Source organism: Buceros rhinoceros, unplaced genomic scaffold (assembly GCF_000710305.1).
Source record: "Buceros rhinoceros silvestris isolate BGI_N320 unplaced genomic scaffold, ASM71030v1 scaffold24855, whole genome shotgun sequence".
Taxonomy (NCBI): domain Eukaryota; kingdom Metazoa; phylum Chordata; class Aves; order Bucerotiformes; family Bucerotidae; genus Buceros; species Buceros rhinoceros.
The window spans coordinates 30,168-55,383 of record NW_010412776.1 but is presented as its reverse complement, the minus strand read 5'-3'; the positions used below and the strand labels follow the sequence as shown (position 1 = coordinate 55,383).

At 48.7% G+C, this 25,216-nt stretch overlaps 1 protein-coding gene across 1 annotated transcript in view; it reads left to right on the top strand.

Annotated features, from left to right (window-relative positions):
* The window catches only part of DNAH1 (dynein, axonemal, heavy chain 1), a 71,060-nt gene that overhangs the window by 30,646 nt on the left and 15,198 nt on the right, over positions 1-25,216 (top strand). The window contains exons 29-54 of the mRNA XM_010136526.1: positions 869-974; positions 2,003-2,116; positions 2,428-2,577; positions 3,063-3,149; positions 3,257-3,443; positions 3,559-3,650; positions 4,132-4,286; positions 5,957-6,134; positions 6,419-6,613; positions 7,302-7,421; positions 8,043-8,201; positions 8,490-8,594; positions 9,740-9,880; positions 10,397-10,557; positions 11,245-11,402; positions 11,536-11,709; positions 12,082-12,120; positions 13,211-13,389; positions 14,193-14,423; positions 16,619-16,815; positions 17,657-17,792; positions 18,955-19,163; positions 19,905-20,076; positions 20,423-20,614; positions 21,124-21,234; positions 22,327-22,512. Coding sequence (XP_010134828.1) covers positions 869-974; positions 2,003-2,116; positions 2,428-2,577; positions 3,063-3,149; positions 3,257-3,443; positions 3,559-3,650; positions 4,132-4,286; positions 5,957-6,134; positions 6,419-6,613; positions 7,302-7,421; positions 8,043-8,201; positions 8,490-8,594; positions 9,740-9,880; positions 10,397-10,557; positions 11,245-11,402; positions 11,536-11,709; positions 12,082-12,120; positions 13,211-13,389; positions 14,193-14,423; positions 16,619-16,815; positions 17,657-17,792; positions 18,955-19,163; positions 19,905-20,076; positions 20,423-20,614; positions 21,124-21,234; positions 22,327-22,512 — 3,934 coding nt within the window. The remainder of the gene's footprint in view (positions 1-868; positions 975-2,002; positions 2,117-2,427; positions 2,578-3,062; positions 3,150-3,256; positions 3,444-3,558; positions 3,651-4,131; positions 4,287-5,956; positions 6,135-6,418; positions 6,614-7,301; positions 7,422-8,042; positions 8,202-8,489; positions 8,595-9,739; positions 9,881-10,396; positions 10,558-11,244; positions 11,403-11,535; positions 11,710-12,081; positions 12,121-13,210; positions 13,390-14,192; positions 14,424-16,618; positions 16,816-17,656; positions 17,793-18,954; positions 19,164-19,904; positions 20,077-20,422; positions 20,615-21,123; positions 21,235-22,326; positions 22,513-25,216) is intronic.

Genomic DNA, 25,216 nt, shown 5'->3' with positions numbered 1-25,216 from the left:
AAATTTAAAAAAAAAAAAAAAAAAAAAAAGATCCTGTTCGTTTAAGGTAAAATTAAAATGCTTTGCACCAATACGCTATTAGAGACCTGTGCAAATGTTTGCAGCTCTGGTCTTTGTTTTACTATCATACACAGTGGACTGAGATTAGGCCCACAAGCTGCTTAATCTTAAGAAGGAGAGAATCTGCTGAGTGTATCTCAAATCGAGCAGCCAAGAGAGACTGCTCTAAGCCCTGAGGGATCCTCACAGAGAAGCTTCTCTTTTCCTCTGCATTTCAAACAGACCTGGTCCAATTAGTCTGTTGCACACTGGTGAATCTGAATTAGTTATTCCAACAAAGGCTGATACTCTTCTCAGATGTTTTCTTAGTAAGTAATTTAACTTCTTTTTTAAATCATGCCTGGTGGGAAGATCACCTTCCCCATATACATGCTTCCAGCTTTACACGTAGTCTTCGGAGCTCTGCAAAATGGACTTAAGAGATGTCTAAATTGTATCTGCTACTCTTACAGCTCAGGTACCAAACAGGAATTCAACATGACACCTCTTTCACTCTGTAACATGCAGAATTTGCCCCAGGCTGTAGGATCAGATGTTGCCGTGGTCTTGTAGGGACATTGTGCCTTCTCACTCGTCGTGTGGCCTGGGATGCATAGTCAGGGTGAGGGGCTACAGCCCCTTTCCCTGTACCAGTACACTGCGGCTGTGTACTGCTGTGGGATGTTAGGGGCCTTCTAAGTTCGCTTCTTGTCTCTGTGCTGCCTCCCTAGTGCATGGATATATAACCTTTAGATCTAGCTGAAGTTTTGACTGCCGGTTTGCTTTGTGTGATATTCCTGACTCCTCTCATTTATCATTCCTTGGCCAGCTCTGGTGCATGGGCTTGTTTTGATGAATTCAACCGCATTGATACCGAGGTGCTGTCTGTGGTGGCCCAGCAGATCACAACCATTCAGAAAGCACAGCAGCAGAGGGTACGTAATGAACACATGGATGCAAAGGCAGACAAAAAGATCTCCACTTGAGCTAGTCTAGGCAACTCCTTGTCTTTGCGTGCATCTTCATAGAGGACTAGCTTCACTGCTCAGGGGCAATTCAGACAGACATACTTGCGCTTGGAGAGGCATGAGTAACGCCCTAGCTGTGACATTCAGCATCCTGGGTCGGTTTTGTAAGTTCATCCCAGTCTGTGCTGACACAGTTGCCCACACTCTCACAGGCTGAAGTATGTCTCAGCTTGAGACGCAGTGCCAACAGATCTTGGTGTGGGAGACACTCCGATGCAGACCCACTGAGCTGAAACAAATTGGAGCTGTGACTTTATCCCAGCAGCCAGCGTTCTGCCGTGAGCGGCTCAGCACCACGTTTGTCTAGATGTGTTATCCGAGCTGTAGTGGATTCGCAGAACCCAATATGCTCAGGAAAACGCATACTTGTGCCCACACAGAGTTGAAATGTAAAGTGAATTGTTGGCTTTACATGGAGACTCAGCTGTCAGCCAGTCTAGCAGCCAGCATCTGCTTTGTCCTCTGGAGACTCAGAGGGGTTAAGACCTGAATCTCCTTGACTTTGGCTTGACTTCTGCATTACTTTATCACCCATCTGAAATTACTACCTACACAGCTCTAAAAAGGATTTAGGTTTCTCTTTGCCCTCTCTGCCACAAATTAATTCAGGTCCAAACTCTACTGCAGAAGAAATGGGAAGATGTTTGTTTATAGCTGAAGGGATAGAAGTCTGTTCAAGAGCAAAAAAAAAATTATCTTATCTGTAAATCTTCCTCAAGCCCAGTTTCTTAAACAGGAAAAAATATTGCTAGTAATACTGGATTCCTGCGGTGGGACCAGATTGAGTCACTACGGTTGAGGGCAGCTGTGTGTGTCCATGCTTGATAATTCAACTACTTAAAGCCACTGTTTTCCTCTTGAAGGAGTCTGTTACATTATTTAATTTGCAGGTCAGGCTTTTTGGGGGGGGATGATCATGTTTTTAATTTTTCTAGGTGGATCGCTTCATGTTTGAAGGCACAGAGATCCCTCTGGTCCCATCCTGTGCAGTCTTCATCACAATGAACCCAGGGTATGCTGGGCGTACTGAGCTGCCTGATAACCTGAAGGTAAGGAGGGCAGACTGCATAGACAGAAAGAAGAGGGGTGATACAGGTGCTGGATCTTACCCAGACCACCAGTGTGTCCATGACAAGGATTAGGATGCGATGTTTTTAGAAAGTTTCCAGGATCATTTTGAGATTTGAATCACATCCGTAAGCTAATGGCGCTGCTCAGATTGCTGCCTGCAGGGATGCTGCCCTGGCAGGTGCCAGGCACACTCGTGCTGTGTCCTCTAACCAGTCTGGGATAGATACTCAGCCTTCTCAGTTTGCTGGAAAAAGCGTTTTGATCTTGTGTTGGAACTGTTATGTTTCAGGCTCTCTTTCGTCCTGTGGCTATGACGGTCCCAGATTACTCCATGATTGCTGAGATCTCACTCTACTCCTTTGGGTTTAACGAAGCCAAAGTCCTTGCAAAGAAGATCACCACAACATTCAAACTATTGTCAGAGCAGCTCAGCACCCAGGTAGATGCCTTCACGTCCAGGAATGTTTTTTAAATGTGGTGCTTTCTCAGCCTAGGCACAAAGTACCTGCATGGTTCTCTGGGCGCATATGGCAAAAAGGTCACAATACCCCATTCTTCATCTACCTCCCTCCTTTCTAATAATTTCTTCTCCTGTGGCTGGACTGGCATTCACCTGCAGTCCTAGTCAAGGTTACTATGGCAGGACAGATGAGCCAAGCAGCCCTGCCTACTTCTCCCTCCATCCAGAATTTTTCATCATCCAGTTATTCTCATCATCCTCACCCATTGACTTTACAGCTGAGGACTAGTTAGTTGTCTGAAGGATCCTGAGAGCAAACTTGGATGAAGGAGCAGTTGTTCTGAAGGCATAACTCTCTCTCGTTCTTCATCTCTTACCTGCTAACTGAGTGTATGCATAGGTTCATTCTTTACTAGGTGATGCTCCTGTGTCTGATGACATTGTTTCTGCTGTGCCTTTTCCAGGACCACTATGACTTTGGGATGAGAGCTGTGAAAACTGTCATCTCAACAGCTGGCAACCTCAAAAGAGAGAATCCTACTGTGAGTGAGGTAAATGTGCTTATACTTCACACTGTCCTGGATTTATGTGGCCTTTTCTGCAGCCACATAGGAGAGGCAGGATCTTTTTGAAGTTCTAAGTTCTTACATCCTTTCAGGAGCTGATCTGCCTGCGGGCTATCAGGGATGCCAATGTACCCAAATTTCTGCAGAATGACCTCAAGCTCTTCAACGGTATTGTCTCAGATTTATTTCCCAAGATCGGAGAAACCCCTGTTGATTATGGCATCCTGGAAGAAGCCATTCGCAAGGCCTGCATCAAGGAGAATCTGAAGGATGTTGATGGTGAGTGGAAAGGCTCTTCACAAGATCCCTCCAGACCTGGACTGTTAGTCCAGTGCCCTGCCCTAGGAAAGAGACAGCAGGTCCCAGACTCACTCCGCATCATCTTCCTCTACAGGTTTTGTGACTAAGTGCATCCAGCTCTATGAAACCACTGTGGTTCGTCATGGCCTGATGCTGGTGGGGCCAACAGGTTCTGGGAAGACAAAGGTATGGTAGAGACACTGTGCTGGCCCCAGCAAACCATCACCTACCTAGTGGTGCAGGGGGTTAAGCTTCACAAAAGACTGACACTGTGACATTTCCAGCTTCTCTCAGATAGAAGTCAGGGCATCAAGATGCTGCCTTTTAGTGTTGGTTTATAGCCATGGGGAAGTATATTACTAGCTCATTCTTTTGAGCTGGGAGATTAGACCGAGGCTTATTAGCTCTGCTGCAAATTTCTAAAGCCGAGGCATACCCTGAGAGCTCAAAATCCTTCAAGCCTCTTGCACGGCAGATCTAACTTCCTACCAGCCTGCTTCTAGAATGCTTTATTTCTGTGCATACAACCGAGCATCTCCTTACTATGATGTTATCCTTCACTACCTCTCCTTTCTCACTGCCTTTTGAATGCAATTGCTGTGAGAGTAAGTGGCTTTGTTGTTAGGGAGCCATTGCAGTTAACTCCCTTGCTCTCCTGCTTTTGCAGAGTTATAAAGTCCTGGCAGCTGCAATGACGTCACTGAAAGGTCAGCCTGCAGCCAGCGGTGGGAATTACGAAGCCGTCAGCTACTTCATACTGAATCCCAAATCCATCACAATGGGCCAGCTTTATGGAGAGTTCAACTTACTAACGCATGAGTGGTAAAGTACAAAACCTGCTTTCCTTCCTTCCAGATGGGAAACACTTTTCTTCTGGTCTCGAGCACCTTCTCTTTGAGGCTGAGAACTGTTTATGGTAGTGGCATAAAACCAGAAGCAATCAAGGCCTTATCCCCACCAAGCTACAATAGCCAGTCACAGCAATTTAAGCTGATGTTTTTTATTGTGTGCGTGGCCTGGCTGCCAGCACATGCCCAGACAGTTCCTGCAGCTCAGCTTGCAGCATTAACTGTGTTACAAGGAATAATTCAATTGCTTTGGAGAACATGCTCCTGCTTTAAGACACAGCAGCTTTGCTTCTGAAGAAAAGTGACCTCTGTGCTGCACGCTCAAATTGTTCTGTATAAACACACTGGTGGCCTTGAACGATGAAGAATGACTTTCAAGCATAAAGAGACATTTCATTCCTGTTATCAGGGCTCCTGCTTGCTTACATGGTTTGGAAGCGAGAACCAACAGGCCATTTGCCCTCTTGAAAGTCCTGCTGCTTGTGTTTCCATATGTGACCTGGGGCTGACTTTGCAGCTCACTTTATCCAGAAGCTAAGGTGTGAGCAGCAGTGTGAATCTCCCTTTGGCCCCGTCACCCTCCACTTGCTTAGGAGCAAAGCTAAAGACCGTGTTCTGTTTATACAAGGGATGCTAAATAAATATGAAACTAACTGCCTCTAGGAAAAGTGCAAACTAGTAAACATCACTGATGCTGAGACCCAGAGCTTCCCAGCCTGGGCTCGGGTGCATCTTTGCTGAAGGACATTTTATAGGATATTCCAGTTAAGCTCGACGGTTTATTTATGATGTGACTCTACCCAAGGACAGGACACAGGCATGTCAATATGACAAAAAGAAAAATACAGCAGCCGTACAAAATGTATTTACAGACAAATCCATCTGTTATAATCAGCTGAGCTTTAGAACAGACTGTTTTTCCTTGATCTCAGTAACAATAGCCTGGAATTCACTAGCACTATAAAAATAACAAATAATTATTTAATAATGGGAGTAGAGTCCAGGGTCTGAACAGAAATTGCGCTCCAAGTTTCCATGTACAGATTAAGTTCTTGCTGTCACCAGCCAGCATTCCTGTGCGTCTGCTCTCCTGTTCACCAGCTCCAGCACCACCTGGGTTCACAGGCAGCTGAGGATGGGGAGCTTCAGTTACAGTGAGGGTAGAGTCATGATCTTTAGCCTGAATTCGTCCTTGTAACCTATAGTTACCCAGCTGAAGTATCTGAATTAGCAGAGAGACTGTCTTGAGTCTCCCTTTACAACTTGGTAGAGAAAAAGAGGACACCCCCCACCATCACCACCAAAAGAGCAGATAACCCACCTCTGACCTGAACTGGGTGCTAGAAAGGCCTCTTTGTTTTTTCCTGAGGACAGAGATATTAAAGGGAAGCTCGGCATTTTATAGTCCACATCCTAGTGCCCAAAGAAATTGTTTCATGGTGTCACTCAGGCTGAGATATATATCTCAGTAAAAGAAAGAATGAGATGTACCTTTATGCAGCTCATCAACAAGTGAGGTGCGGGTATCCTTGTGCACACGAACCACGATGAGGTTCTGGCTCCATTACCTTATATGTGGAAGCTTTGGCATTGATTTCAGCGAAGCCAGAATGTGGTAAGCCCTGTCTTCCTCCTACCTTTCAGGACAGATGGGATCCTTTCCTCGCTCATCCGGCGGGGAGCTGCGGCCACTGACACCACCAAGAAGTGGTACGTGTTTGATGGGCCAGTTGATGCTTTGTGGATTGAGAACATGAACACAGTGCTAGATGACAATAAGAAGCTGTGTCTCAGCTCAGGGGAAATCATCAAGCTGACAGAGGTAACTCATCCCTCCCACTTTTGCTGCCTTTTGTCTGTTTTCGTTCCTCCCTCTTGGAACAGACTTGCCTTTTACTTTCAGCTGGATGTCTGTGATGGACTTGCATGGAAATTGGTGTCGCAGTAGCAGCTCTGTGCTGGCCAGACCTCTGCTACATTGCACAAACACAATAAAAAGAACACTCCTGCACAAAGGGAAAGATTCAACTTCACCAAATTATGCTGAAAGATATATCAGAAGTGATCAAGTCTTTATCCTCCTTTCCTTCCTTTTGCAATTGCCAGAGCATGACCATGATGTTTGAAGTTCAGGATCTGGCTGTTGCTTCCCCTGCCACAGTCTCCCGCTGTGGTATGGTTTACCTGGAACCCAGCATCTTGGGGCTGGAGCCCTTCATCGAGTGCTGGCTGCAAAAAATCCCAGGCATCATGCAGCCCTTCTCACAGCAGCTAGCATCTCTCTTCAGGAGATTCCTCAAGGTGAGCTACCATGTCACTCTGTCCTTTCCATGGTTTGGAGCTTGTAGGCTCAGATATCAAGCCCAGAGCTGTCAAGGCCTGGATTTAAATGCCGTAATGGAAACACTTCAGACTAGCAGTATGCAAATTGCTCTGTGGATTTGCTGGGTCTAACAGAGGTTATTCACTGATCCCTATAGATGTGGCTTAGTCTTATTAGTCATCATTTGGGTTTTTTCACTTTAAAATTATCTTCTGGGCAAAATCATCCCTGATGCAGCTCCATTGCTTACACTGGAGTAACTCCAGGGAGAAAGTTGTAAGAACAAGTCTTGTTATTTCTACTCTGCTTGTAAGCCACTATTTTAAAGAATAATCTGGAGCTGCAAAGGAAAGCTCTGAAGGCTCTGAAGGGAGCAAACCACTTAACAGCAGTGATAGCACAAGATCCACATCACTGTTGCACGGAACTACAAGGCAGGCCCAGAGGTTTCTTGGGGTTAAGACTGAACCAAGAGGTTTGTCTTGCTTCTCTCTGGTCAAAATGGTGACACTCGGGACACAGAGGGAAATGGCAGCATTCTCAGTCATACCCTCACTGCTAAACCCAGCCTGCAGCGGGGTGAGGAGAAACCAGGATCCTGGAAGGTAAAAGCAAAGTCAAGCGTGTTGGGTGGTGACGCTGAGCTGTTCTCACCTCTCCTTACAGGAGGCCATCAGCTTTGTCCGGAATTTTGTGAAGGAGATAATTGCCTCAACAGACGATAACCTCACAAGGAGCCTCTTCACACTCTTGGAATGTTTGTTTCAGCCTTTCATTCCCATTGAGGTAGGCTTTTGCTACCTCTGTCACTATCACTTGTGCCTGTAACTTTAGGGGCACCAAGTCATGCAGAGGGTTAGTCACCAGAGAACAAGGTGCTGGTGCAGAAAGTTTGTGCTGTAGCTCATCTACTTGGCGGAAGGTAATACAACAACCTGCAAAGCACAGGTAAACCTGGAAGGATTATGCTTTGCCTACTGAAAGAGCAAAAGATAAGCTCCATGCCTGCCAGACTGGAGGGAAGAGATTTGCTTTTCTTTATAGCAGAGGGGATTGGAGAAGGAGTAGAAATTAGAGGTCAGAGCCAAGCAGTGATGCACTTCAGACTGCAGGTCCTTTGAGAATTAGCACTGAAGAAGTCTGGACAATTTTCAAATTAAAAACCAAAGACTAAATTCTTCTCCAGCTCCTGTTGAGTGACATTAGTTCAGCAAGGGGAGTCTCTCAAGTGCACCAATGAAACTGCAAGTTTTAATCCACCCAATACATTAGTAAGGCCTGTGAAAAACTAGCTAAAAAAACCTACGGAGAAGCTGATTAAAATTACAAGCCCATTAAGAAGAGTCTGGGTTTTGTGTACCTTAGGCATGCCTGAGAATTTCACTTCTGCTCTCCTCTGGTTCTCAGGGCATTAGGACAATTCCCCAGGAGAAGGCAGCTCGTATTGGAGAGCTCATTGAACCCTGGTTTATATTTGCTCTGATCTGGAGTGTGGGTGCTACTGGAGATTCCCAAGGTCGCATGGCCTTCAGCTCATGGCTGAGGGAGAAGATGGCAAAGGAGAAGGTGAGTAAAGGAAAAGCAGATCCTCTCTCATTAAAGGGGAACTAGTAATGAGGAATGGACTGAGAGATTTTTGAATGCCTGGAGGCTTTGGATGGGCTTCCTTTTGGGTCTGGTATACCACATCTGCCTCAAACTTCGAGGGACCCCTGCAGCTGGAAAATCCGGGAGGGACACCTGCCCCTGTGGCCTGGGCAGCATCCTGTTAGTAAAGTCTTCTTGCAGTAGTGCTGATCCTCCTGTGATTTCAGCTATGTGGCAGCCAGGTTCACTACAGTTCTATTCTCACAGATCCGGTTACTTTTCCCAGAAGAAGGACTGGTGTATGACTACAAACTATATGATGCTGGGCTTAGCAGTGCTGAAGAAGATCTGGATGAGGATGTCATTAGAGAGGTAAAATATTCCACTTTCAACTCCAAGCTGGGAAATTTGGGACCAGGAAGCAACACAGTCCTGCAGGATTATTTTCTCATCAAGGGCAAATAAGAAAGGCCTGTAGGAGCCAAGTGAGAATGTTTAAAGTGAAGTCAAACTTTTCAGTAAAGGAAGAAGGCAGTTTCTTGCCCTCAGAGTTCTGAAGCAGATCCTTCCAAGCTAAGCAAAGGGCTGGTCCATTCAGACCTGAATGCCTCTGCCAGTGCTCAGGGAAGTGAGAGGACTCTACAAGTGTGATTGCTGGGGGAGGACAGGGAGAAACTTGGATGGAAAGGTCTGTCTGTGTTAGAAAGCAGTGCTTAACAGCAAAAGAGCTGTGTGCAGCAGAGTCTGGAGGAGAAGCAAGGTAGCCAAATAGACCATCTTTTTCACAGGAGACAGCAGGGTATGCAGGTACTGACAGTACCAGCCCTGGGCTGGAAGAGGGGAGGGTGGGGGAAAAAAAAAGAGAGGAAAAGTTATTCTGCTTCCTGAAATCTGAGTGAGGTTGAGAGCCCTGCATGAGCAGAAGCTGCCAGCGTTGCCTCTGTGGGAAGGCCACATGGAGTGGTCAGGAATGTGCATTTTCCCCAGCCCATCCCTGACAAAATCTCTATCTCACTTGTATAGTGGCCTCTGGGAGGCTTGCACCCATGTCCTGTGCAAGTACAAAACCTCCACATGCCTCTGAGTGTAACACAGGTGATGGCACCAAACATGAAGACAGGATCCCAGCGAAGCCCTCGTTGGGGCTTCTCTGCTGTGGGGGCCTTGCAGGGTGGGTCAGCTTAGGACAGAATTCCAGTTCTTGCAAATATCACAAGTGCTCCATTTCCTTTTGATCCCATTTTCAGGAGGGAAGGCTGCTGGGGCAAAAATCTCTAACTCTTGGCTACCTCCTTTCCTAAAGAAATGAGCCAGCCACTCACAGGATTGCCATACAGAAAGGTATGGGTGGTGAGACCAGACAGGAGGGGCTGGAGACCTGAATTCCCAGCCAATATCTGAGCTACTACACAGGGAGCTTTGACACAGAAAAACACAGCAGAAATAATTTTCCTTTCCCCATAAGGGATAGATGCAACTGCCCCCTCTAAACCTTTCATACCACCCATACCTTTCAGGTGTGCTGGGAGAAGTGGCTGGACTCTACGGCGAAGTTCACCATGGTTCCTGATACCAACTTCTGTGACATTATTGTGCCCACGATGAACACAGTTCGAATGGCCCATCTGCTGGAGCTGTTGCTCACCAACCATAAGCCAGTATGTCCCCAGCCATGTCTTTGATTTTTTTTTTTTCTTTTCGATTCAACCTTGTCCTCATCAGCAGGGGCACCTTTTCCTTTCCCAGTGCAGTCAGAACCTAACAGCGACCTGATACTTGGAGATTATTTCCCCCTCTCACGGATTTATATTTCTCTGCTCAAAAGCTGTGCCTAAGCAGCAGGAGTTCTCTATTTAGTCCTCGGCACCATGCCAGTGACCCAAAGGAATATCGACACTCATCTGTTCAATCGAAATGCAGCAATTGCTAGATAAGCCCGTCACCATCCCTCCTTTTACCCATTTCCTAAGTTTCATATTTCCCTGGTTGGATCCTTCCACTCCCAGAGATCCGCCGAGCAGCTGTCCTTACTGAAGAAGCAAGCCTTCTGTCCTCTCCCAGCATTTCACTGCCTAAGTGAGCAGTAACCTGCATTTCCTCCAGCAAATACCAGAGAGCTGAGAAGCACAGACTGTGTGCCTATGGCTGTGCTGCATTGCTGACTGTCCTTCTAGGTTCTCTGCGTTGGTCCCACTGGCACAGGGAAGACTCTCACCATTACAGACAAGCTTCTGAAGAACTTGCCTTTCAAATACATCACCCACTTCCTGATGTTTTCAGCACGTACCTCTGCTAACCAAACCCAGGATCTCATTGACAGCAAACTGGACAAGAGGCAAGTTCCCTTTCGGTGCTTGCAAAGGCGGTGTATCCCTGAGGTCAGTCGATGTCAGCTTGGCCATTTAGTTTCATCCCAAGACCTGAAGGGGCCCCAAGCATATACAGCTGTGGATACCAAATAGGACAGACAGGAAATCTGAGCTGGGATTGTGAGAGTCAGTAATAGCTTGATACAACGGCAGGGAAGTGAGAAGGATTAGCGGGGGTCTGTAGAAGTTACTCCAATTCTAGTTACTCCAGAAATACTAAATTTCACAGCACAGGTGTTTGCAAACCCTGGTGTGGGATCTTTACAGAATCTGACAAGGCAGAAGAAGTGACTGCTGACCTCCACGTCCCACAGTTAACAGTTTCCCTCTTACCTCCCTAGTCAGCCACTGGTTTGAAGTTTGCAGCAGATTCACAGGCTCAAGTTTTGCTTTTATTACACCCCTTTATTCACTGACGTGTGTAAGTAGACTAAATTTCATTTGTGTCTTTGGAAAGAAGCCAGAGCCTCAAACACTGCTCTGGATCCTTTCCATGCAAGGCCCACGTAAAGGAGTGTATGGAGTGTAAGTGTAAGGAGAGCTGAAACTGTTGACCCAGGGAGCCTCTGGAGACAAAACTGCTTTGGGATCAGGCTAGGAGTACCTTTGCAATAGAGCTGTCCTGTCTCCTTACATGGCTTCTGTCCTTACAGGCGGAAGGGTGTGTTCGGGCCTCCGGTTGGGCGGTACTTTGTATTTTTTATTGATGACTTAAACATGCCGATGCTGGAGAAATACGGTGCTCAGCCACCCATCGAGCTGCTGCGGCAGTGGATGGACCACCGGGGCTGGTACGACAGGAAGCAGATTGGTATGACCCAGCGCCTTTGCCCAGTACTCCTGGCAAAAGTTGGCCTGTTGTTACATACGTGTACCTGCAGTGGAGATTGGTGAGGGCTTTTAGCCACAACTTAGCATTTGTTCCCGGTTTTGCACTCTTCAAGGTACCTTTAAGAAGCTGGTAGATATCAATTTTGTCTGTGCCATGGGACCTCCTGGAGGGGGAAGGAATGCTGTCACTCCACGCCTCACTCGCCATTTCAACCACCTCTCCTTCACTGAGATGGAGGAGAGCAGCAAGAAGACCATCTTCTCCACCATCCTTGGCAGCTGGATGGGTAAGTTCTGCAGACAACTGCTGCCACCTCATGTGGCAAGTCAACCCAGTGATAGCAGAGGTTGGAAGGGGAGGAACTGATACTGATAATCTGATCAAAGTGTTGGAAGCTGGAACTTGCATTAGTTACTTGGAGTTTTTGGGGGGAAAGTGTGGTTTGAATCCTGGCAGATAGAGAGCTCGTACTCTGTTTAGTCTCAGGGCCAGACTCCACTGGTGCAAATCAACAGACTTTGATTTTGGTTCTCACAGTTTCCTAAGGTGTCCTGTAGCCTAGGACTTACAAAGAGGATATTGTTTGTGATGGATGGTGCAGATATCCTTCACCTCAGCAGGTAAAGCTGTAACTCAGGGGTTTTTTGTCTTTTTCTAGCTGGACTCCTAGGAGAAAGAAGTTACAGAGATCCAGTGCGTGAGTAAGAGCAGAAAGATGAGAGAGACTGTTCACAGAGTAAGCTGATGGGCACAGCATGGCATAGCTTACCTGTGCAATCAGCAGACAGACACTTGCCCAGACAACAGCCTTCTGTGGAAGCAGAGCCTTCTGTTACTCTCCATCTGCTGCAGCCTGCGGACAGCTGAGCAGGGTGGTTCTAAGCATGGTGCTACAGCCACCCAGAAAAAAGGGTTCAATTGGAGTGAAATGAGTCCTCTTATATTTGACAGGGTGGGAATTTAAGATCATCATTGCAAATGCACCCTCATCTGCAAATCTGCCAGTAGGAAGGAGTGAGAATAGTGGGCTATGAGAGAAGCAAAGCAGAGCTTTCTGAGTGCTTGCAACATTCACGAGTGTCAGTACCTGACTATGAGCTCATGGGCACACCAAAGCATCTAGCTGTGATTTTAAAATAAATAAAAGAATTTCAGAAATAATGCAAAAGAAGTGCAAAATGCTGGGATGTCATAGGGCTCTACTTCCTAGAAGTGTTTGTAATGAACTTAATTGGGAGTGAGAAAGAAAAAAAAAAAAAGTAGTATTTTATGCTCTAAAACTGGCAGCCGTGTTTAAATCTTGCCAGCCTATTGCATAAGAAATTACTCCTCAGTGGCTTTGCATTTGCCGAGGCAGTTTAGGTAAAAGGGCACTCGCACCTTCTAGCTTAAAATTAGCTGAGGCTCCATGGTGGGAGTACAAGGAGGAAGAAGGAAAACCCATCTGGAGGATTTCAGGTAGGCACCAATTACCTGCCTGGCAGTGTCTCCTCTCTCCCTGGGGTGCATGAAGTCTTAACCCTGCAGAACTGTTGTGGTGCATTCTTGCATCCCCAAATCTGATTCCCTTTGGCTGGGAAACTCATTGGCAAACTGTCCACTGCTGTGAGCAGGTGCTTGGTCAGGACCCCACACGGTCTCTGCAAAAGAAAGCAGAAGAAAAGTGTGTTCCTGGCCAAGGCCTAGCAACACCTCTGCCACTCAGTGCCACCTCTCTGCACTGCTAGGACCTTCTCAACCCAGAGTCGTCACCTTGGTATCCTCTCCACCTTCCTCTGTCTCTGCAGCAGGAGCACTTGCAGTCAAAGACTTGAATGAGCCCTTAGTTGATGCCACTATCTGCATGTATTCGACCATCACATCCCAGCTGCTGCCCACACCAGCAAAGTCCCATTACACCTTCAACCTGAGAGACCTCTCCAAGGTGTTCCAAGGCTTGCTCATGGCTGAGCCCAGCAGGATCAAGGTGAGTCCTCCCATCAGCACAGCCATGCCACCCAGGGGAAGACCAGAAATGTCCCAGTTAAGGCCTCATTGACAAGCCTGCAAACAGACCTCAGTTTCTTGTTGAAGTTGTACCATTCAGCGGATGTGGTGACCTTCTCTTTGGCTGTATTTCCTAGTACTGGTAGTAAACAGACCCTCCCTGCCATCCTGGCCCTTCCTTGGCGTGGTCACAGGGAGACAGTAAGGCACAGCCCAGCCACTCAGGGCTGGATGGAGCCTTAGGGGACCACACAGGGGACCACACAGGGGCAGAGGTGTTGTCCTGGTGCCAGCTTGTAGCAATGGAGACTTCTGCCCCTTCTCCTGAGGACCTTGCTCTCGCTCTAGCCTATAGCCATTAATGATTGACTTATCACCGGAAGCACTTGGGACCCTGGCTCCGAGTAAATACACCTGAATAAAAGGATCTTCCCAAAACACACAAGAACTTCTGAAAACAATAAACATTAAATCAAACTGGAGGAAAGATGAGGACAAACATGAAATCTAAATCTCTCTAAGAAAGCCTGGCATGTGGACAAACAGAGGGGGAATTAGCTGACGCTGTAATGAACTCTCTGCAAAGCAGCTGATTTGACAAGAGCTGGGATTTTGAGAGGAGAAGGGAATGCAACTTTCTTTGCCCAGTTCTTTCTCCACTCCAGTTGCCTTCTAGGAGGAGCGGAGCTAGGATGCTGGGCAGGAACCAGCTTTCCTAACAGTGAGGCTCTTAATACTTCTCTGGTTCTCTCCCGGGGGCTGTTTTGCTGGATTTCCTACCAGAACAAACTGCACCTGCTGAGACTGTGGTACCACGAGAGCTGCCGGGTCTTCTGTGACCGCCTGGTCAACAAGGACGACCGGACCTGGTTTGGCAACCTGATGAAGAGTACGATGCAGGAGTTAGGCACCACTTTTGAGGAGGTTGTCCCCTCCCAGCCGGTTCTGTTTGGAGACTTCATGGAACCAGGTGCCAATATCAAACTGTACCAAGAAATAGACAGTCAGGAAAAGGTAAGAATCCTGGGAATCATGATGATGTGTTTTCTGCAAACCAAAGAAAAGAGTTAATAGTAACTATGGGGCTGCTTGAGTTGAACTTGTCTGGAATCACAAACCCTGGCAGGACTCTCCTGGGAAATCCTACTCCAGATAAGGTTAGTGGCTGCATTTGGTGCAATGGGAAGTTGAGGTGGAACAAGCTGTCTCTGCATTGGGCCACAACAACCCCCTGCAACATTACAGACTTGGGAAGGAGTGGCTGGAAGGCTGCACAGCAGAAAAAGACCTGGGGGTGCTGCCCGACAGCTCATTGAATATGATCCGGCAGTGTGCCCAAGCAGCTGAAAAGGCCAACGGCATCCTGGCTTGTATCAGCACTGGAGTGGCCAGCAGGAGCAGGGCAGGGGTTGTCCCCTGTACTGGGCACTGTGAGGCCACACCTTGAGCACTGTGTCCAGTTTTGGGCCCCTCAGCTCAAGAAGGACATTGAGGTCCTTGAACGTGTTCAGAGAAGGGCAATGAAGCTAGTGAAGGGTTTAGAGAACTTAGCTTAAAAGGAGCAGCTGAGGGAACGGGGATTGTTTAGTCTGGAGAAGAGGAGGCTGAGGGGAGACCTTACTGCTCTCTACAGCTACCTGAAAGGGGGTTGTAGGGAGGTGGGGGTTGGTCTCTTCTCCCATGTTACGAATGACAGGACAAGGAAATGGCCTTAAGTTGCATCAGGGGAAATTTAGGTTGGGTATCAGGAAAAATTTCTTTACACAGTGGGTCATTAAGCATTGGCACAGGCTGGCCAGGGGGGGGGGGGGGGCCCCATCCCCGGAGTTAGATATCAGGAAAAATTTCTTTACAGAGAGGGTCATTAAGCCTTGGAACAGGCTGCCCAGGGAGGTGGTGGAGTCCCCATCCCTGGAGGTGTTTAAAAGCCATGTGGGTGTGGTGCTGAGGGACATGGTTTAGGGATCCTGGCAGTGCTGGGTAAATGGTTAGACTTGATGATCTTAAAGGTCTCTTCCAACCAGATGGTCCTGTGATTCTGTGTGCATTGCCACCCTGGAGGCAGCCTGCTATGCCAAATCTCCCAAATGAGTTGCACTTAGGACTGAAAAATGAAATTCCTTGGGAAGAAGTGGCACATTACTCCCAAACAATACTACTGCTGCCATTAAAGACTTCACAATTGACCTTTACAAGTAATTAATGTTACTGCCAGGTTCCTTGTTGGAAAAGATACTGTGAGTACTTTGGTAGTGCTAATTAAGCAAAGGCAATGAGCAGTATGTTTTGCACTCATTATCAGAAAGAGATGATTATCTCTCCTTTTGTCATAGCTTTGTGACAAGGACTGGTAATTAACTGAGCTTTCCAACCTCTTCTGCAAAGTGGGCAGGCTTGTCCTCCACCGGGGCGCACACAAATGAGACAGACAGACTTACCAAGTGGCTGCACAGTTGACTGGTGTGCGCAGGACTTTGGCATCGAGGCAGGGATCTCAGTGCTGTATGAGTTCCAGCTAATGTTGCTTAGCCAGGTTCACAGGGAGATTGCTGTGGGGATAGGACCAAATCCCAGATGTCTTCATGCATCTCCTGCTGTTGGCCTGAGAGTGCTGTTGAGGAAAGCCCCGGAGAGGGCAGGAGAGACTGCTCCTGCAGCTGTTCTCTGTGGTGGCTGGACCAGGAGAGGAGTCTGCTTCTCTACTCACCTACAGCCAGCGGTGTCTTCTTCCAGCACCTGCTCTTTCCAGGCAGGATCCTAACCACGGGATGCAGCAGAGACAGTGGTCAGCTACAGAGTGAGGAAGCTCTCCCAGAGGGAGGTCCTGGAACAGAATGGGTTAGGCAGCCATAAACTATTTTATTTTGAACAATGCCTTGCTGTTTCTCCAGGCAAACAGTACTGTTTGGAGCAGCAGACCTTAGTCACTTGCCTGAGTTAGTTTAGGGTCACCATTCAGCAGCTGCTGCCGCCACCACTAGCTACATTCAGCCCAGTCCCCTGCCAGTTCCTGTAGGAGTACGGAGCAAAGAGACCCGTCACCTCCCCATAAGCAGCTCCTAGGGAGCAACTGAGAGAGGCAGCCGCTCCCAGACCCTGCTGAGCACCAGGCTCTGCCCCCCCAGTGGCCTGGCTGTGCTTACAGACAACCACCCACCCCCTCCCACTTGTTTTGATCTGGTAGCCACAATGCCTGTTTGTGCCCACAGCTGAAGGTCGTCATTGAGGATTACCTGGAGGAGTACAATCAAACCAACAGCCCGGAGCTGAAGCTTGTGCTTTTCATGGATGCAATAGAGCACATCTGCCGAATCAGCCGGATCCTGCGGCAGGCTCCGGGGAATGCTCTTCTTCTGGGTGTTGGGGGAAGTGGGAGACAGTCTCTCACCAGACTGGCATCTCACATGTAAGTAATGCACTCCTATGCACATAATGTGGAGCAGCTCCATGGGGGCCGCCTCCAGAATCTCTTTTCCTGCCCTTCCTGCTACTGGTTGCATGTTTTTCTGGTTGCTGACTCTTCAGCTTTAACACTCAAGAACCAGGGCTCAGTTAACTTATGCCTGGACTCTTGTGCCTGCTAGTAGCTTGGGTTGCTGCTGTGGGCATGCAGCGAATGGGCAAAAGCAGCATGGTCCATGTCAGCTCAGTGGCCTGTGCAGCGCTCAGCATGGCAAGGGGAGAGATGGGGGCTTCTTCCTGGGAGCTGGGCAGCAGGAAGACAAAGACAGGAGCTACTAGTGACAAGAGATAAGTGACACTGGCAGCCTGGCAAGTAGGTCTGGTGAATCTTGGGAGGCAAGGGGCCACAAGGGGGAAGCTTGAAGAGCCAGGGAACTAGGCTGAGAAAGAAAAGTCTTCCAGCTCTGAATACAGGGTGTGATCCTAGAGAAATGCAACCACAGTTCCCAGGTGCAGCTGTCTCCAAGGGCAGCATCGCAAAAAAATCCACATTGAGTTGCTCCCTCTGCACTCTGAGGCACTGAGCTCAAGAAGCAGTGTGACTCTGTTAGTTCATGGAGTTATACTTCTCCCGATTTCTAACTAGCTCAGCGATCTCTGCTTTGAATAAAACATGCTCTTGGGTTGGTGGCTGAACATGCACAAGAACAGGTGTGCGCTCAGGACCTGTTGCAGGAAAACAACTCACTTGAGTCCTCCCACCCTGAGTCCACAACGCACGCTCAGGATTGACAAAAGAGAAGGTTTTATTTTGAGGTAACTCCACAGGCTTCTCTTTTCTTTAGGGCAAATTATGAGTGCTTCCAGATCGAACTGTCCAAAAATTATGGCATAACTGAATGGCAAGATGATGTGAGGAAGATCATGATGAAGGCAGGCCTTCAGAGCCTACCCAAGACATTCCTCTTCGTAGACACACAGGTACAGGAGTATTAGCGTGGTGGGTTCCATCTCAAAAGGAATCAGAAACACGTCTTTAAGCTCAATAAATCCCCTAAAGAGCATTGAGGAGCTTGATACAAACCAGGCACAACTTGTTTCATAAGTAGCCCACCTTCATCTTATCAAAAAGCCCCAGGGAAACTAAAGGTGGTGCATTTATTGCTAGAGAAACTGTGGAGCTCAGAGTGAGTGGGCTGATGCTTCTGTTGCTCAAGGAAGCCTCTTTCAGCTCCATCTAGGGGTTTGTTGGGATCAAAGGTTTTAGACCCAGCAGCTTGAAGCTAAGCACTACGCTGCCCACTGATACTAGAAGTCCTAAGTAACATCTTTTACTTTCTTTTTGAAGAATACCAGTAGATTTAGGGCCTTATGCCTGCTGGTTCCACAGGATAATGTTGGCTTGTTACTGCAAACTGTAACTTGCTAATGACTTGGCCAATGTCTGGAATTCATGGTTATCTTCCCCACAGGCTTTTTTACTGCCTTCATTATCATAGGAACCAAGTCCCTTCTGGCAGCGCCCTAAGCAGCGAGATAAGCATCTGTCAAATGCTGCTTGTTCTTGCATCCTTTTCCTTGCAGTGAGAAGCATATGTGGGAGAAGAAGGGCATGGGAGGGGGGGCATTTAGTGAAGTAGAGATGCTGTGTATTTCTGATTTGGCAAAGGTAGAGAGGTGACTGTAACTCTGGAGGGAGATCATCCCACGGACGGTGACACATCCCTGCCATTACTCTGTCTCTCACTTGAATTGAGTTGTATCCTAACAGCAAAGTGTTCTGTGCTGGAGGAACAAAACCCCAGAGAAACCTGGGGTCTGGTTGCAAAGCCCCTGTGAGGCAGGGAGTAAGACCCTGAGCTCAATTTCTTTCTAAGGAGAGGGAGAATGGGCAGAAGGAGGTTTGTTCTCAGACACACACACGCCTTTGAAATGGCTGAACATGGCTGTTCAGTTGGAAATGCTGGACAAGGATCAGAGTATGCTTTACTGGAGCCGAGTGAGCACAGAAGTGATTTCTTACAACAGTGGCTGAGGGCTGTATTCATCCAGGAGTGGTCTCCATGGCACGTGGAGACAGACATGTCTGTCTTATGAGTTAGGAAACTGCTTTTATTTTTTTTTCCCCCCATCATCTCCTTAGATTAAAAACGAATCCTTCCTTGAGGATATCAACAACCTGCTCAACTCAGGTGACGTTCCCAACATTTACAACCCTGATGATGAAGAGCAGATCATGATGGCTATGAAGCCTGTTGTTCGAGATCTCGGCCAGGAGCCCACCAAGGCCAATTTGATGGCTGCATACACAGGACGGGTTCTCAGCAATATGCACATGGTCCTGTGCATGAGGTACAGTTCAGAGGAGGACTCGATGCTGCCAGTGTTAATTATTCCCTCTTTGTCCTTTGTCTTGCATCACTTTGTCACGGGACCATTGTTTCCAAGCCCCTGACTTCGGAGGGGGAGTAAGATTTGTATACCACCTTCCCATAGGACTGGATAAATTTTTGGTTTTTTCACACTTCGCTGGTTTCAAGATGAAGTTTGAAAAGTTTAAGACTGTGATTATACATGATTCAGATTAAATAACATTCCTCCTCCTTCATGCACCCTTGAGCTGTTTGTTACAAAAATACATTGCTTGAATTTGGGACTCGGTTGCACCATGTTTACTCATTATTCCAGTGCACAGTCCATGAGCAGCTCACAGGAGGGCTGCCAGAAGGTGCAGGGCATTCTCAGTGTGAGTACCAGTGGTGATGACTTTGGTCTGGTGATGCAATCTCTGCCCTCACCTGCTTGAAATAACAGGCTTCAGATCATGTTTATTTCTTACCCCTTTAGTGTCCTTCCTAGGAAGGGACCCATAAAACATCACCCCCTCTACCATCTGAATACTTCTAGAATATACCTAAGACTTCTAAGAAGCTGTGACATACAGCTTGCTGCCTGAACTTTCCTTCCCTCGGGTTTATTCCCTCCTCCTTTCTCTGTGAGCATTCAGGGTGGTTCCAGGGAAGTAAGAAAGCTGGTTTGTCCTTGTGTTTAGCACTAGTTGTAACACCTTTTTTCTGCATGCCTTTCCCTCAGCCCTATTGGAGAAGTGTTTCGTGCACGCTTGAGGCAGTTCCCCTCTCTTGTGAACTGCTGTACCATCAACTGGTTTAATAAGTGGCCTGCTGAAGCCCTGCAGAGTGTTGCAGCCTCCTTCTTGCATGAGATCCCCCATCTTGGTGCCAGTGCTGAAGATGTTGATGGGATGGTAGGTGCCATGCTCAACACACAACGCAGCTCCTCTTTGCTCGATGTGCTGTGTCTTTAGATAAACACAGAGAATGGACACAGGACACACCTGCAGCACGGTCCAGGAGCAGAAATATTTCATGGGAGGGTCATCCAAATACAGAACTGGCTTGCTTTTGTATGCCTTGCAATAGGCACGTCCATTTGTCACACTCTGTGGCACCAAAGCCCCCACACTCCTATAAGCTCTGCTCTGACTGTGTGCGCAGGCTCTTGTAAGCAGCCCCTTGTGCTCTCTGTGGGCATCACACAGATTTGCCTATCATGTTTAGTACTGAGTAAGATTGTTTCCTTTCTCCTTCTAGATTGAAGTATGTGTAGAAATCCATCAAAGCGTGGCAAAGAAGTGCCAGGTGTACCTAGCAGAGCTGGCCAGACACAATTACGTCACTCCCAAAAGCTACCTCGAGTTTCTCAGCATCTTCAGTTCCCTGATTGGAAAGAAGAAACAGGAACTGGAAACAGCCAAGAACAGGATGAAAAGTGGCCTGGATAAGGTTTGCCCCTCACACCCAGGAGAGCTTTGGGCACTCCTTGCAGGTATAAATATACTGCTCAGAGCAGGCAGAGTATTTATACCTACACATCTCCTGTCTAACAGGAGAAAACTCATGCTGAAGCAAATGAGAACTCTGCCTTTTACCAGGGCTGGTCTTTCTGAAGCCTGAGTCTGTAACAGCTCTAAAAGAATGATGGTTCCTGGTCCTTGGGAACCACACACCTCTCTGTAGCTCATCATCTCTCAGTATGTTCCTTATTAACCTTTTAATTGAAAGCCCTATAACAGCAATATTGTTCTGCTGACTGATTGCCATGAGCCTGTGAAGTAATACCCATAATATGCTTGTAAGCACAGATACAAGCACCAGATTGTTGCTTAAGCAGGACCAGGGCAAGACCTGCTTTGTACAGCCTGACACGGGGCAGAGAGCACCCACCAGGGCAGCACAGCCCCTTCCTAGGGCTTGGCTGCTGCGTGTGTTCTCACTCTGCTCTGCTCCCACAGCTCCTGCACACAGCAGAGGATGTAGCTAGGATGCAGGAGGAGCTGGAGTCTGCCCGCCCTCTCCTGGCACAGGCAGCCAAGGACACAGTGGCAACCATGAGGCAACTGCAGGTACTGTTGCTGGGCAGCTCAGACTGGATGGGGGCTTGGGGAGGCCTTGCAGGGATTGTTCAAAATCCTACTTGATCCAACAGTAAAAAAAGCCTCCGATTAGCACTGCAGGTATTTCTGCAGAGCAGCCCTGCCAGGGAGGATGGCCTTCTGCTGGAGTCCCTGGCCAGGGTGGGGGGCCAGTCACACCCACCAGCCAATTGCTCACATGCTTCTGTCCAAAACCACAACCCAGGGGTCAGTCAGCCAAGCTACCAGCTCCCTTTCCTCACTGGTTTAGATCCTTGCAAGCACAGACTAGCAACGCTACTAATACAATCCTCAGGTGGCCTGAGCAGCCCTAAGCCTAACTGTTGTTGCTGAAAGGGATTGTTCCCCCACATCCCATCCCCAGGGAGCTGGTCCAGTTGCAGCCTGCTGCTGCTAGTCCAAACCTCAGGGATTATCCCCCAGAGTCACTCATGCCAAAGCAGAAGAGGAAACTGTCCTGACTGGCACTACCTTCCCTCCTCCTTGTGGTGTTCCCTGCCTGTCACCTACTGTGGGATGGCCAGACTGAGACAGAGGGAACAAAGACACTGACATCATACAGCTCTGCATGGAAAGGGGAAATAGTCTGCAATCTCCCACGTTCCCACATAGCAGATAAAGATTTGACTATATTCCACATTCCCTTTACACCTCCTGGTAGTGTTTTAACCCTGGGGGCAGGCAGAAGTGAAAGTGTTAGAAACAAAACCCTCAGCATGTCATCTTATTCCTCCATCTCCCTACACATTTGCATCCCTATGCATGCTCTCCCTGTGCCAACAGGAAAAATGGGTAGAGGAGTTAAGTCCCGCAGGACTACCACCACGCCAGGCAGAGCCAGAGTTAGAGCTTGTGGATGATTCCCTATAGGCTGACAAAAGCCTCCCACTAGTATGATGCAGGACAGGGATCCCCTCCAGCAGTTAGGCCCCAGTATGTCTCTGCTGGAAGAAGACACAAGACCTGCCAGGACAGCTGTGATCCTTACCTGGCAGCACTGAGCCAAGCTAAGGAGGGTGTTCTGGCCCAAGCATGCATCTGAGGCCACCTCTGGTGTTGCAGGTGGACACAGCTGTGGCTGAAAAGACAAGAACTGCTGTGCAGGCTGAGGAGATGAAGGCCAAAGCTAAAGCTCAGACAGCTCAAGCCATTGCAGATGATGCTCAGAAGGACTTGGCTGAAGCCCTCCCAGCCCTGGATGCTGCTCTTGCCAGCCTGAGGAATCTCAAGAAAAGTGATGTTACAGAGGTAACTGAGATAAGAGGGAGGGTGGCAGAGCTGGTCCTGGACAGTGTCTCACTTTGCAGCAATTCTCCTTCTGTTAGCTTGCAGCTTCCCCAGCATCTCCATCCACCCCCTGGGCTCAGTTTAGGCAACTGCTCATGCAGCTTCTCAGCTTCACTCCTTCAGAAGCAAAGAGTTTAAGGGTAGAGAGGCAGCAGCTGGCTTCTGCATATTCCTACATGTTCTTTCCAACCTATGCCAGAGAGGGTGTTGAGGAGGGCGCACCCCACAGTGCCTGTCCACGGGCCAGGTAGCTGGCAGTACCACAGCCCAACCCCAAGTACTGACTGCAGCATGCAGGGACAGATCTAGCAGCACACTCTCTGAACTGGCAGGCTCTTCTGCAAGGGAATCCACCACAGGCAGAGAAGAGGAAGAGGCAATGGCTGAGGGGCTGACTTCAAGAAATACTGGCTTGAAATAGGATAGTCAGAGAAAGGAGGGCGATTCTGAGCCTGGCAAGCGTCACAGCCCATAGCCAAGAGAGCGAATGCAGCAAGTACAAGATTTCACTGCTCAGGGTGTCACAGCTGTGAAGGGGAGGGACAGGCTCATTGCTCTGCAACTATGAATCACAGACATCTTTATTCCCCACAAAACATACAAAACTCCCTTCCCCAGAAGGTGAGGAAAGACACAGACAGCGTCAGTCCATGTGCCCCCAGCACCCATCCTCTCACATGAGTTGGCATGAAAAGTCTGTCTACACAAGGCTTCCAATGCCAATTCACAAAATGCACCAGTGTCTTACACATCATCTAACCCGCCCACCAGCTTCAGAAAACTCTTCATTTAGGAATAAGCTCCCTGCTTCTTTCAAGCCCAGCTGCTAGGCCATGACCCAAGTCACCTGTCATTGGAACTCCCAGTCCAGCGTATAATGCCCCAACCAAAAGAGGACACCACTCCTGTGGCAGGGAGCAACATCCCTTTGACCTACTCCTTTGCATAGGGCAGCTCCACCAAGGGTTCCTTGGAGAAAGCTGGCACCTGCTTCTCCAGCTCCTCCACCACCTCTCTCAGCCGATCCTCATTGCAGTAAAAATACACATAAAGGTTGCGCTCTGTCTGCAGGATAGGGCTCTCCAGAGACCTGCGCTTGACCTTCAAGTCACTCCGGAGGTCTATCAGCATTTCACAGAGGCTGTCCTGCGTGGTGATGAGTTGCTGCATCAGCTTGGCCATCTCCTGAAGGGCAGAACCCAAACACATGTGAATGCATAGAAAGAGAGGGATTTCCTCCCACCTGTGGAACAGCTCAGCCTACCAGAAACAAACTACTACCTGGCTCTGACCTCCAAACACACCCAGTCCAAGGAACAGAGGTAGCTACTAGGCCACCTTGGCTAAGGCACAATAATCTCTGTGCTTAACAGCACTCGTGGAACACAGAATCACCTTTGTCCCTCAGCCAACCACTGCCTCACTGCAGCTTTTGGGACAAGGCAAGGATGAGGCCAAACTCCTCGTCCTCCGTGGGCTAGGAGCTAGTAAGTTCTCCCCCTTGTACCTAGGGAGGATGGCAGAGTGTTCTGATCATGGCCCAGTGCCACCCAGCAAGGCCTGGTGGAACAGAAGCACTTGCTTACCGGAGAGGAGAGCTGCAGCTGGTTGGAGCTGTTGTACAGCCGCTGGTAGAGCATCTGTGTGGAGGATTCCAGGGCAGGGAGCTGGGACAGAGGAGCTGTCAGCTGTGCTTCCAGCACCTTCTGGTCCTGGACCAACTGGGAGCACTGGGCTGCTATGGCATCATAGCGGCGGAATTGCTGCTTCCGATCTTGCCCCATCAGCATGTGCCAGAGCCTGCAAGAGGGGACAGCCAGCCAGAGGTGTGAGCAGTGTTGCCAGCACTGTGGAAGAACAGGGCTCAGGGAACATTGTACACTGTGGGACGGGTGACAAGCAGCTGTGGGTCAGCAATGAAAGGACAGGCGCTCCTGGTGAGCAGCCTGTGTCCTGGAAGTCTGGGAAGAGGAACGTATCGGTCCAGGCTGGCTCAAGAGCCTGTCAGAGACTCCTTGCTGGCAAGCACCAGCTCCTCCAGAGCTGTGCAAGGAGGACCGAGAAGCTCCTGTCAGTGCAGGACACCCATCCAGAGAAAGCTTTTGCTCGAAGCAGTTTGTGCACCCTTCTGGCCCAGCTCTCCTTGCCCACAGCTGAAGACTTACCTCTACACTCTCCACCTTCATATTCTAGGAAAAACTTCTGTTCTCTGTAGTCATTCCCTTCTCCAGGGCCGTGCTTGGCTGTACCAGCCCCAGCCAGTCAGGAAGAAGGCAATACCACCTTCTGGGAAATTTCTCACCACTGTGGAGTCAGGCTGGCTCTGCACTGGCAGAAGAGCAGACCTCTACTTGCTAGGCTGCCTGGTAGCTTGGGTCTGCTGCAAGTCTCTCCCATTCCCATGCCACCTCCTCCACATCTAGTTGCTCCTCATGCACACACACCCCCAGGCCCTTACCGTACAGCAGAGAGGTCCTTGGGGTCTACCCATATGTGTGGACAATCTTCCTGGGAGGAGTTCACATCTTTGAAGTAGTCCTGCTGCTCCTGCAGTATGATCTGGGCTTCCCTCATGGCAGTTTGCATCTCTTCCAGCCAAGCAGCCTTCTGGTCCAGCTCCTTCCTCTCCCTTTCCAGCTGCAGCTCCAGCAGCTCCAGGCGGCTG